This window comes from Motacilla alba, chromosome 8, assembly GCF_015832195.1.
Source record: "Motacilla alba alba isolate MOTALB_02 chromosome 8, Motacilla_alba_V1.0_pri, whole genome shotgun sequence".
In the NCBI taxonomy this organism is placed as follows: domain Eukaryota; kingdom Metazoa; phylum Chordata; class Aves; order Passeriformes; family Motacillidae; genus Motacilla; species Motacilla alba.
In genome coordinates, this window is record NC_052023.1 from 26,304,650 (window position 1) to 26,318,122 (window position 13,473).

At 40.5% G+C, this 13,473-nt stretch overlaps 1 protein-coding gene across 4 annotated transcripts in view; it reads left to right on the plus strand.

Annotated features, from left to right (window-relative positions):
* The window catches only part of RABGAP1L (RAB GTPase activating protein 1 like), a 227,785-nt gene that overhangs the window by 142,416 nt on the left and 71,896 nt on the right, over positions 1-13,473 (plus strand). For all 4 annotated transcript variants that reach the window (XM_038144430.1, XM_038144433.1, XM_038144431.1 and 1 more), the window contains exon 18: positions 6,699-6,740. In XM_038144430.1, the coding sequence (XP_038000358.1) occupies positions 6,699-6,740 (42 nt within the window). The remainder of the gene's footprint in view (positions 1-6,698; positions 6,741-13,473) is intronic.

Genomic DNA, 13,473 nt, shown 5'->3' on the forward strand with positions numbered 1-13,473 from the left:
GATTTTCTAAATATATAAAATCAAAATGAGAACTTTGCATTTGACTCATCACTGGAAAGGAAAGACCAGTGTCGGGGTTCAGAGAGACAAGAGCCAGGGCTGTGTCATGTCAGGGAAAGGCAGGGGATGAGGAAAAACACTGGGAAGAAGATCAGAGGGAGTGCAGGGGGGGGCAGATGTTGATTTAGTGAGGGCATGGATTTTTCTTTGTGGTGTGTGAGCACAGGTAGAGGGGGAACGAGGCACAGCTCTCTGTCAAGAGATGTTCTGAAGCCCTCACCTTGTCTGCTCTCCTGAAAGCTGGGATCTGGAAGATTCCTTCTCCTTGAGCACATCTAACAGCCATTCCCTGTTTCCATCCCGGAGCTGGAGGACCTCTGTTAAATAAAGAGATGAGACATCTTTTTCTCTCCTTGTGTGTGATTACACCCTTGGTGCCCAGTGGGGATTGAGGCCCCCTTCTTTGTCCATGTATTAATCAGTTTTGGGAAAAGGGACTGAAATGTCTAAAAGTCCTGCAATTTAAAGCTTTACAAACCAGAAAAGTAGAGTTAGTGTCTGGCTTGGTTGACAAATGCTGCTAGCCCATAAGCAGTTGCTGGTGAGTTAGGAATGTATCACTGCAGAAATACCTCATGCAAGGGAGCAGTTTGATATGTGGAAAAGACTTCAAATTCTGTGACTGTAAATTTTTATTCTTTGCAAACAGTCCCAGAAGGTGGAGAGGAAAAAAATGTTAATCTCACAGCAGCCTCTACCTTCATTCAGCCATAGCAACATCTCAGCAGCAGATGACATGAAAACCACCCAAAACATGTAAATATTCACTCCTAAATCCCATTTATTTCTATAAAAGCATCCAAACAAACAAAATTTCATGTGAAATCATACTAATACAGGTTCATGGTTGCCTGATATTTATTGTGTGCTGTTTTATGCTGCAAAATACAGAAAAGTGACACAAATCAATACAGAATCCCCTGGTACCTGCTTCTCTAATAGTTCAATCAACTGGTTTTAATTGGCTTTGTGTATTTTTCCTGGAATCGTAGATCAGGGGGAGATTGCTGGGTTTTCTCCTTCCCTGAGTTGCAGCATTTCAGGCTGTATATGTGTATGGAGTCACTGGGGGAAGCCCAGTCTGAGAGCTCACACGTCAGCAGTAAGATCTCTTTGTAATTTGGTTGTTGTTTGATCTTTTCCTGTACTAAGAGAGCTGTATCTGTCGTTTACATCTGTTTTTGCTAATTTGTGTTGTGCCTTATTTGAACAAGAGTTTTAACCTTTTTTTCCTTTAGTCATCTTGTCATTGAGCTAGAAAAAATGTACAAGCTACATAAACAGCCTAAAAGATGTTAATTAACGTGCATGCCCCTGCAGAGCATGTTCCAAGGCTGCCCTGCTTACAAAGGGAACTTTGAGCTTCAGACCATATATTCATCTTGTCAACAAAACAGAGATGTTTGTGACATTCCTAAAGTTTACTGTGTGTTCTCAACATATTAGAGTTGCCAAGTAATTGTTTTGCTGGAGCCCATCCAAAACATAAATAGAATTTTAATTCTCCTTTAGAGTCTGTAACCCCAATTACCCTCTGCAGCTCCCTTGAAAGACTGTGCAACTGAACACATAATTATGAAACACTTTGGAATTATGAAGCAATGTCAAGTTAACTTCAGTTGAATAGCTAGTCTCCCTTTAAAGAAAGGAAAATTCAGTTGTTAGAAAGCTGGAAGAGGTTCATGTCATGTGGGGCTTGAGACTTCTCAGTCCTTAAGGAGGTGCTTATTATATCTGTCTTTTTACCTGGTGCTGAACTTCAGAAATATTTTATCAGTACTTTCACTGTTTCCCTTTACATGTCATGCATGTCTAGGGGAAAAACACAAATAAGGACATTGATGAATGAAATTTCCTTTTTTTTTTTAAAGACATTCTCTTCCTTTTGTTGGTGAAGATGGTGCCAAGGGTATTACTGTGTAAACAGAGGAAGGTCTGTCAGGGGTCTGGGTTGGAGAGACGCTAATATTGAATAGAGGCTGTCTTCTCTTGAGGCTTTTATCACTAAACAGAAGCTTTAAAACAGAAGAGAATTTCTAAAGTAATCCCCAGTGCAAATGTTGTGCAAATATACACAACTGAATTGTTTATCCTCACTTAGCTCTGTGCTTGGCTGTTACATTTTGGTCATAGCAAATAAATGCCTTGCTGCCCCTTGACTTCCTTTTTTCTGGCCTCTGGGCAGATTTGCTGGGTCAAATGAATAAATCTGTCCTCCTCCCTTCAGCAGGAAGCCACAGGCAGCCTTTCTGCCACAGAGGTCTCACTGAATGCAAACTGGGTCCCACAGAATAGCATCTCTACCAGTCTCAGTTTGTTCTTTGTTCCCAGCCTAATTTTCAGGCCTTTTCAAAAGTCATCTTGTTTCAGAGTGCAGAGGAACTCAAAGGAAGGACTCCTCGAAGGGGCTTCTATCTGCAGGAGGAATCTTGGCTTTGGAGGGAGTTAAGAACTGGGAAAACCTCTCACTAGACTAGAGTTAACATCTCAAGATTTCCATTTTCTTTCAGCCAGTCTCAATTTTAGTGCACATGAGTAATTTCATTTTTACAGCCTCATGAGAGAGTTTCACTGGTTTGCCCATGAGAACATTACCTCCAGTGGTGGTTGGAAATTACAGGGTTTTTGACATACAGTTCAAAGAAGCAGATGTTTCTGTGAAGCACAATCTTTAGGAATTAATTGGGGACTTTGTGGATGGTGAGTGTTCACCCCAGCACCAGTAGGTGTGAAGGGCTCTTCTGCTAAATGATGTTCTTTCTTCTGGAGTAAGTGCTCCTGTAAAGCACAGTGTGTCTGTAAAACAGAGGATGGTCATTGTGGCAGTCAGCAGGAGCTGTAAGGGGGCTGAAATATGGTACAAACTCCAACATTTTCCCTTCCCTTCCCTTCCCTTCCCTTCCCTTCCCTTCCCTTCCCTTCCCTTCCCTTCCCTTCCCTTCCCTTCCCTTCCCTTCCCTTCCCTTCCCTTCCCTTCCCTTCCCTTCCCTTCCCTTCCCTTCCCTTCCCTTCCCTTCCCTTCCCTTCCCTTCCCTCCCTTAAAGCTTCAGAGGGTCCTTAAATAACACCTGATTCTGTGATAGGACATGATGATAAGCCCCTCACCATTCCTGTGCTCTTACAAGTTCTTGTTTATAAGTGTATAATTTTACTTTTGACTGTTTTGTATTAAAAAAAATGTTAAGGTAATTATGAACAACTTTCACACATGCAAATCTTTTAAACCTCAGGATGAGATCTGCATGATATTACAGTGTTGTGGTTTGAAACAGGCCGTGACCATACTGGACACAAAACAAAAAAAAACCAAAAAACCCACCAAAAACGACCCAAACCAAACAAAAAAAAGAAACCACACACACACGCCAAAAAAAAAACCAAAAACAAACAAAAAAAAAACCAACCCAACCAACAAACCAAAAAACAAAACCCAAAAAAAACCATAAGAAACAAAACCAAAACAAAAAAAACAACCAAACCCACCCCCTCCCCAAAAAAAAACCTGCCCCAGATATGGGATAAAAGCCATTCCCAAGACATACAGCATTTATTTTAAAATGCCTAGTTAAGCATATGACCTTTGGTTTTAAAAAGTAATTCTCAAAAGCTCATTTCATATGGGCTCCCTTCTCTTTTTTCCTCATAGATGATTTGGATGTACCTCCATGTTTCCATTATCAAATTGCTGGAGGGGTATTGCTACCAATGATTTATATGTCTGGTGCACTTTGGTATTTTTGGTCTTTCTTCTAAAATAGCTGAAGAAGCTTAAGCTGAAGCTTATAAATCACTGTGTGGTAAATTAAGTAGGGTTTTAAATAAGAGATTGTGACAAAACGAGCTGAGCCTTCTTTTTCATAATCATCATCATTAAACTTGGCTGTGGAAGAAGAGTCTTGCATGAATTAGGACAAACAACTGCAGCAGGCAGATCAGTGGTTATCCAGTGTGCTGTTCAAACATGGGGTGAGTTTTTTTCAGTGCTTTGAAATCTGGGGCATCCACCTCCAGTCCACCCAGCCGTTGGCTGTACTGGCCCTGCAAGTCCCCACTGGGCAGCAGAAAACTCCAGCAATTGCTGCCTCAGCTCCGAAATGCTGCATTGATTCAGGACTTCCCTCTGCCGAGGAGAGGAGAGGAGGCTGAGAGTAGCAGAATGCTGCTCAGGATAGTTGGATAGGGATATTTAAAGTCCTTTCATGCTCTGATTTTAAGGTGCTTGAGCCTTGATCAAGTTACCTCAAGTAACAGGAGCAGGTCTGTGAGCTGCCCCTCGCCTGGTGGGGCTTGAGAAAGAGATGGGGATTTTCAAGGCAGACAGAAACCTATTTCTGCTGCAATTGCTGTCCATGTGAGGAGTGATGGTATAAGAGGAGTTCCAGGTGAGAGTTTATTCATTTGAATTCAGAAAGTGTTAGTTTCAGGCAGATCAGTAAAAAGTGTTTAGAAAATAAATGAGAACTGGTGTACATTTATTTATGGTTGTGCCAGAAAATTCACAGAGCACCAATTCCTCAGTAGTCCTGATGCCTTGTCAAGGCTGATCTAGAATAGAGGCTGGACCAAGTTAAAGAATAAAGTAGGGATTTATTAAAGGCCTCAGTGGATCCACCTTGGGCAGCACAAGAGCCCAGCCAGGGCTGCACCCAAGGTGAACCAAAATGGTCACAAAATGCATGACCGGTCATGAGTCTCTCACTTTGATCAGTTCTGCTCCATTTGCATCTTGGAGTTAATTCTCCAATTCCAGCTTTAGCCCATGAAGTCCCATCCTCCTTGTTTTTCTCTCTTCAGCCCACATTGTTTATGCTCTTGAGCCTGAGATTTGGATCATTTGTCTTTGGTCCCCAGCTAGGGGACCATTGTTTTGTCTCCCTGCTCTGTGAAGAGAGCTCACCATCCCCTAATATGAAGTTCAGAATTACACACTAAAGCAGCACAGAATCTGAAAAATATAAAAACTCAAACCTGAGGCATCAGTCCAGCTGTTAGATGCAGTAGTCTTACTCATATCAAAACAAAATCTGATCAGTTTGTTAAGAATAAAATGCAGTGTTTGTCGTAGCTTGTTGATATTTCTCTCATTTACAGATAGTGTGTTTGCCAGTCCTCTCTGCTAGAAAGTAAAAGTTGCGAATGGCATAACTGTGTGGAATTAACTGTTGACTTCAGATTAATATTTGAAATCAACCTCAAAGTACTATGAACTTACTTTACTACGCTGGAGCTCTGGTATTATCAATGTCATGACTGAAAGTCCCAACTGGACTTCTATTTTTCTACATTTCTCAATTAAAAAGAAGCACATAAAGCCAAACAACTTGAAATAATTGTTATCCCAATTGGAAGAAAGGTTTCCTAGAGATGAAGAAAGATTCAGTTCTGCTGCAATTGTGACCTCTAGTGGGAAAAACCAGTTTGTTATCAATGATAATGCAGTGAATTGCAAAGTAATTCAGTGTTGCAATATTCATTGTGTCTGATGTTGCAGCATTTCCAGGACTCATTAATGGTACAATCCCTGCAAGGCACTGTACTATCTACATTAAAAATACAATTTATTCCCAAGAAAGCTTCTGTAAAGTCCCAGCATGTTTTTATAAAAGCTAATTTTTATAGAAACATGGTCTCAGGCTTTCAGGAAGAGGATTGGAAACACATTCAATTGCAGGAGCAGAAATTGCTTGGAGAACATTTCCTTGTCACAAGTCTTGTTGTTATCCCACAACAATAAAATATAATTGCAGTATTACTTGTGTGCAAATCTGTTGAGATGTTTCTAGATACCAGCTCTGGGAGCTATTGTTTGAAAAAAAATTTATCATGCCATTAAACAAGGCAAGAAGATTTGGAAAATATAATTGAGGAAAACAGTCTGAGCACGAAGTACATGGTACAGCAAACAAGAACTGCATATGGTATTTTTATATTTGGATGAAGACAAAGTTGTTTATCAAATTATCAACATATGCAGGCTGCAGACTTTCTTTAATCTTCAAATAAATGCCTATTGTCCCTGTATTTCTCACTGAATGCATTTCTCTGTATTTGTATTTCCAGCTTTTGCAGTCCAGCAAGCAACTACTGGATACAGACAGCATCTTGTTTAGCTTTGAAATAGTTTTGACTTTTGGCTAAACACAGTAAATAAAAGGTCTCTTGTGTACCTGTGGGGTTGTCTTTGTTCAATTTTGGGTTTTTTTTTTAACAGTTTGAATATGCAAGATTGTACCTGATAAATCATAGCTAAGCTTGTTGCTTGACAAAAATCTATCACCTAGAATATTTATTATTATTATTATTATGCATTTTGCTGATGCCCTGCTGATGCCAATATCCTGCACTGGTCATGAAAGCCAGCATTGCCAGGCACTGCAACACAGGGAGGGACAGCCTGTCACATCCACAGCACCTGAGCCACTCACTGGAGTTGCCGAAAGCCCCAAAGAGCTGCGATCTTCCCCCAGGGTGGGAGTTTGGAAACTGCCTTGGGGCTTCAATGAGGAACTTCCAAGGGTAGCAGGAAAAGGGAAGTGTTCCCTAGGGGCTTAGATTGAGTTTTGATGCCACAAAATGATAAGTATGAAAAGAGGTTTGTATGCTGGGACTGATTGAAGTCTCTTTCTTCTTATTTTCAGGGTATGAACATAATCTTCCATGTGGCTTTGGCCCTTTTAAAGGTAAGTAATTTTTTTTAATTATTTTGTTTTATTAAACTAAAATACTGATTATCTTAATATCATGTCTAAAGGAACAAGAATAGCGGGACCTCTGGAGAAGGGCATGAAGGAGAAATATCCATTTGGGTAGAGGTGTCTTCAAAATTGTACTTAGGATAGATTTTTTTTTTTATTAAACTTAATAACATCATAAAGCTTGTGGAACAAGGGATGCAGTCTAAAGATGTAAATGTCTCATGTAATTACTGTTAAGAAAACAATTCAGATAAATTTCACGGCGTATCTGTTTTGTGTCTGGGTTCTTTTGTATAAAACATGATCGACTGGTATCAAATGTATTTGTGATACTGAGAGAGGAATGGAAATCTCTAATATGGGGAACTTCTGTCTTTGACATGGACACAAAATTTACCTAAACCAATCAACCTGTAGGTAAAGCACTGGGTGCAGTGAGATGAGCTCAGAGTTCTCTTACACTGACCTCCACGAGCTGGCCCTGGTTCAAATCCAGCCCCCATGCAAGCACACAGTATGGAATTTGAAATTCTGAAATTTGACAGGGTAGAGCAACCTGTCACTCCTGACTCACCCAGCCCGTAATGGGGGTGCAGACTAGAACCACTGCACTCTTGCTGCTCCTCCAGTGGGATTTCCTTGTCATTTTCCTAGAAAGAGCAAACAGCTGCTGGTTGAGTTACTCAGCAATGAGTAATTCTCTGAGATTCAGCTTCTGTGGCACAAAATCCTGTGGCAGAAGTGCTCCACACCAGGAACATACATCCGTGTGCTGCTGTGAACAGAGCAACTTGAAATTTTCCAACATGTATATTTTCACAGAATCATAGCATCTCCTGAGGAGGGAGGGACCCAAAGGATCACTGAGTCCAGCTTGAGGGCAGGTGACTTCAGTGAAATACTGCAGTGTGGGCAGGAGATATTGCATATCCTTACGGGGAGGAAATGTCCAAAATAACCTGTGTTCTACACAGCTGGTGTGGAAAACGGGGTTGTGACTCTCTGCTTGAGTGCATGTATTTAATGACGACTCCCATCAACAGGGAATTGCTGTAATAGATCTTTCCAGGGAAGTGCTCCTGCACAAATTGAAGTTGGTAAAAAGGAAGGAGGGAAATGTGCTTATGGCAGTAATAGCAGTTCTTCTTGCATGTGTGTGCTGTAGCTGCCTGCTCTAGCAGTAAAAGACACTAAATAAATGGTAAAGGAGGTTCTATCCTGAGAAAGTATTTCTATAGTAAAGCCAAACAAAGCCAAGGTAAGGAAGATAAGATTCTAAGACAGAAACACTCACCTAAGAGCACAGTTCCACAGTGGCATGGAGATGGAGCTGGTGCTTACATACAATTGAATTAGCATTCTAATTTGCTTTCAGCAAGAATTGCTCTTCTGTTAGGGAAGAAAATAGTTGAGAACTGAAGTAATTTTGGCCTATTCAAATGTGTTCATAATCTCTCCTAATCATTAGGAGCAAAGTGGTTTAGTGTGCTACTCTTTTCAAGTTATAGAACCTGAATATGCTGCAGAAAAACTGCTTTAAAACTGTGTTTCAAAGCTCTTGTCTGTCTCTGATTCTGAAGTGAATGAAAACAACTCCTAAGGATTTGTTCTTTGTTAAAACAGAGCAATTATTCTCTCATCCACAACCTTTTGGATTGCTTTAAATTTGGATAAGGGAATCCTTCATCGGTGGAATGCTGGAGCCTTTCTTGTGTAAATGCCATTTTCCTTGCTTCTAGTGAGGTGTGTGCATCCAAATCCCTCACTAAATAGCAGTGGAAGGGAAGCTTCTATCTGGAACTCTCCTGCACTCAGGGCTGTCTCACAGGGAGTGCTGTTAGTTTGGAAATGACAGTGCTACTTCTGTGACCAATTGCCTGAGACGTCTTGGTGCAGTCATCCTCAGAAAATAAACATTTGAGACACACAGGAATCCTTCCTCTTCCCTTCTCCCACACTCCCAGTGTGCTTGCAGCAATGAACAGCTAGAGGATTAAAGCTCTTTAGCTGTGAAAGCCATCATTTGGGCATTAATCTGATTTCTTATCAAAGGCAAACATGGAGTTCTGTTCTGTAGCATCCAAATGTTGTGCTGCACAGCCTGCTCAGGGTCCCCAGCTGGTGGCACTGTCTTACACTGGGAGTCATTGGCTTGCATCGTGTAGGGACTGCATCTGAATCACCCTTCAGGATCCTGAGCTGTTGGAAATCCTAACTCCTCACCTCTCATTTTCTGAGCAGTGGAAAATGCAGTGAAGCACTGGCATGTGAGGAGAACCCCAGTGTGGAAAAAGGCAGCATAAAAATCTGTTGTTTAAAACAACAAACAGCACTGGTGTTTTCATTTTTAAAATCCCAATTAAGGTGATTAATGAGAATGACAGAGGATAATATACCCTTCCAATGCCAGCACACTTCCTAATCCTATATATTGTGTTATTTATATATATATATATATATATATATATATATATAGCACAACTGTTGGTTGTGTTCGAGGGTCCCCAGGACGAGGGAAGAGATGAGAATCTTGACTCCACGCTTCAGAAGGCTGATTTGTTATATTATGATATATATTATAATAAAAATGCTGTACTAAAACTACACTAAAAGAATAGAGAGAAAGGTACAGACAGAAGGCTGGAAAGGAAAAGAATGGAATGATAACAAAAGCTGGTGACTGACCAGAGAGTCTGATACAGCTGGATGTGATTGGTTATTGAGTAAAAACAATTCACATGAGACCAATCAAAGATGCACCTGTTGGTAAACCATCTCCAGACCACATTCCACAGCCATCAGAGAGTTATTGTCTGCATTTCTCTCTGAGGCTTCTCAGCTTCTCAGGAGAAAATCCTAGTGACAGGATCTTCATAAAATATCACAGTGACATCAACTAGTTTGTTTCTTCTTTGCTGGAAATTAAAAGCATTAAAATCCTCACATATGCTAAGAAAAAGAAATAAATTGTAAGCTCCCTTTCTTATCTTAGTATTTCATAGAATCATAGAATTCCTGAGCTGGAAGGGACCCCCAAGAACCATCAAAGTCCAGCTCCTGTCCCTGCCCAGACACCCCAACAATCCCACCCTGTGCATCCCTGGGAGCGTTGTCCAAACCCTCCTGGGGCTCTGGCAGCCTTGGGGCTGTGCCCATTCCCTGGGCAGCCTGGGCAGTGCCCAGCACCCTCTGGGGGAAGAACCTTTCCCTGATCTCCAACCCAAACCTCCCCTGACCCAGCTGCAGCCATTCCCTAGGGCCTGTCACTGGTCACCAGAGGGATTTCACTGATTAATTCTTAAATCTTGTTTATGATCTTAGAACTTGGCAAAACTAGCTAAAGGCAAACTTTATGTTGGAATTAGCAAACTGAGGCAAGAATTAAAATACATGATTGTGTAGAATTCAGGCTCCAGATTCATTACTGTTGTGGCTGTTAATTCCTGAAAAGGCAGGGAAGTGCACATACTCACTGGAAATGTAAGAATGAACCAGAGGCTTTAAAAATAGGTGCATGTCCAAACCTTTCAGTTTTAGAGTTCATATCCTCACAGAGTTTGTGATCCATAACACTTAACATTTTCCTTATTGAGTTTTTTTGTGTGACTGTTAAAAAATGTGTTGCTTAATGCTAGAGGAAAGCCATAGTTCTGATCAGGAAGGTTTATGATACTGAAAAGAAAATGGGTAGAAAAGAGTGAGAAATGTTTTTGTTACTGCTTGTGTTTTCCAGCCAGTGCTTTGTTGTCTTACAGAGATTTACTCTGGCCCCTATACTATCCTAAGCCCAGTACTTTTCTGCATTATTCCTTGAATTCAGGTCAAGGTGAGCAGCATTTCTAATGGGGCTTGTGAGTTCTGACACTCACTCCTCCTCTCTGCATGTGATAGGAGATATCTGAGCATTACACAAACAGGAGAGTTGTGTTTCTTGGTTATTTCTGCTGGCACCTTTCAGTCTCAAAGCCCTTTGTGTCAGTCCGTGTCCCAGACATCAGGGAGCACTATCCCAGTTACAATGGCAGGGATGGCAGATAGAGAGTCTAAAAGAAATGTGTCAAAATTACCTGGGATAAGGAGGGTTATTTATTACCTTTATTTCATTCTGTATCTGGACTGAAAAGGACCTCCTGGGCTGAAGAACTGCTTCTCTGCTCTGTTGTGCCATTATGTGACACAGCATCTATTTCAGAACCTGCACCAGCAGCTTTCAGAACTGCTGCTGAAGGCCATTTCTCTTAGTCCTGATTGGATTTATTACTGATGGTTTTACCCTCAGCTACTCTTCGATTAGCATTGTCCTTCAACTTAAACAGTCCCCTTCCAGCACCACTCCCACTTGCTTGTATCACCTTGAAGTGTTGATAGATCCCATTCACACTGTTTATTAAATAACCCAGTGTTGTTAAACTCCTGTGCATCTTGGCCATTCTCTTCTGCATCACCTCCAGAGGTGACTGGATCTCTAAGAGAGGTCACATCATGTTTTCTGTATTTGTGTTGTAATTTCTTATTTCTAAAGAATCTATTTGGTCTGGTAACTCTGAGGACTGTGTTGTGCTCTTATGTTTGTGTGAAATATTATTCCTTACTTACCAGAGAGTTCCACGAATACTCTGTCCCCACCTTAGAAGGGAATTTGCGTAAGAGCAAAAATTCTGAATAAAATTGTGCTGTACTTCTGTATACATTTACATTTCAATTCTTAAGGAACACATAATCAATTATAGGTTTACTTTTTTCACTTTGTCTTCCTTGGGCAGACATCTGACCTAACCCCTCTCAGATTTTACCCACATCAGTTCTCTCCTGAATTACCACTTGCACCAGAACCTCCAAATCAGATCTGAAATTTTGTTCTGTATGAAAGGCACATTTTAAAACTTTCTGCTTGTGAGGAGTGGAGGTAGTCAGAGCACTCATCTGTCTTTGAGCACCTTAGGTCCTGCTGATCATGGGGAAGTTCTCCCCATTCCCTCAGGGATGTGTGGCTGCCAGTGGAAACTGAAATGACCAGTGTGACATCCCTTGGGATTGTGCCTCCCTTCATCATCTGCTCCTGAAATTATCCCTTGCCACAATCCAGCCTGGGGCATTAATGTACAAAAGTAGTGTTGTCTTTTAAGGAAATGAAGAAGGAAAAACACAAGGGGTTCAAGCCATCACAGCAAGTAAGGAAATCAGTTTTATCCCTCATATGAAAGCAAGCAATAAAAGAAGCTTAAGTTGAGCAACCAACTTCTTCCATATCTTACAGAAATTCTGTATAATCTTATTGGCTAAACCTCTGAAGGCAGTGAAGACTGCACAGGTGCTTGTCTTAGGAAAAAAATTGCATATTGCCAATGCAGATAATTCAAAAATGTCAATTGCCTTTGAGTCAGGAATGAAATTATGGCAATTACTGTAATTTTGGAGAGGTATCAGATGAAAAGTGCACTAAGACTGCAGGTAATGTGACTTAGGCCTTGTGTTGAAGAGTTACTGTGGTTGTTTGATTCTTGCTCTGTTCTTTCTTTGCATTTGCAATGGTTTGAGGAGCCTGAACTGATCTTTAAGTCAGCATTGCTTTAGGCCAGGAGGTGACAAAGTGACAGGCAGGACTCCTTCCCAGCCAGAACTGTGTTTGATTCGAGGTGAGCTGGTCTAGTCCACTGTATAATTGCATTACATTTTCAAAAGGCTCTTCTCAAGAAAAAAATCAGAAATGTCCACATTAGAATCTAAGGCAAAATAGATAATGCTTCATTTTTATACCCCCTTTTTATATCTTCTTCCTGTAACTGATCCCAAGGTAAGAGCTGCCACCTGAGGGAGTGAAGAGGATCCCGACTCTTTGGACTTCTGCATTGAGCAGAGCACAAGAAATTCAGGCTTTAAGAGACTCTCAGATTACTGGTTTTGTATTTCTAGTTTCTAATTTGAAGATTTCCTTAAATTTTAAGTTTTGCTGGGCTAAATAATTCTTCCCACAGACCTACTCCCTCTACCCCAAAACCTGTCCTGGGTGACTTGTTGGAGATGATCTCTTTAGAAAGAGAAATCTGTGCCTGAAAATCTCCAGAATCATTCAACTTCCAGACCACTGATTTTCCAGCCTTAATATAACAAATTTTCTATTTTTAGAAGTCCACGTTTATTTGTGTGTTGAAAATCCATCCTGTGCTGATCAGTTACTCTCTCTGCCCATGTGATCTCCTTCTCACACCTAAAATCAGTCCTGTTCCTATTAGGTGAATGTTCACCCTAAGTTTTGAATTTTGAGGGTGGAGACATACTCCCTTTTCAAAGGGAGGATTGATAGCAAAGAAAATAACATGAAATTTGTTGACCTGAATTTCTTTAGCAGCACTGAACTGTGCTTTAGATATTAATGATTGCTATTGTATCAGGTGTTGGTAATTTCTAGATGTTGGAAAGTGAAGATGGTGTTTGCAGGGTTACATACAGTTCTGACTGAAACCATTATTTTTATTATAATTAAATTTAATAATTAATAAATATTTGTATAAATAAATATTATCATTATTTTGTTATAATTCTTTTAATTATAATTTAAATATAGTGTGTCTATCTCATGTACCTAGCAAATCTTACCATTCTTTGGGAAAATATTTTCTCCAAATATGTAATGAAAGTGAATGAAAACATACAAATTATTCCACACCAGACTTGCACTGGCTTGTCTACCCCAGTGTCTCATTGCCAGCAGCAGATA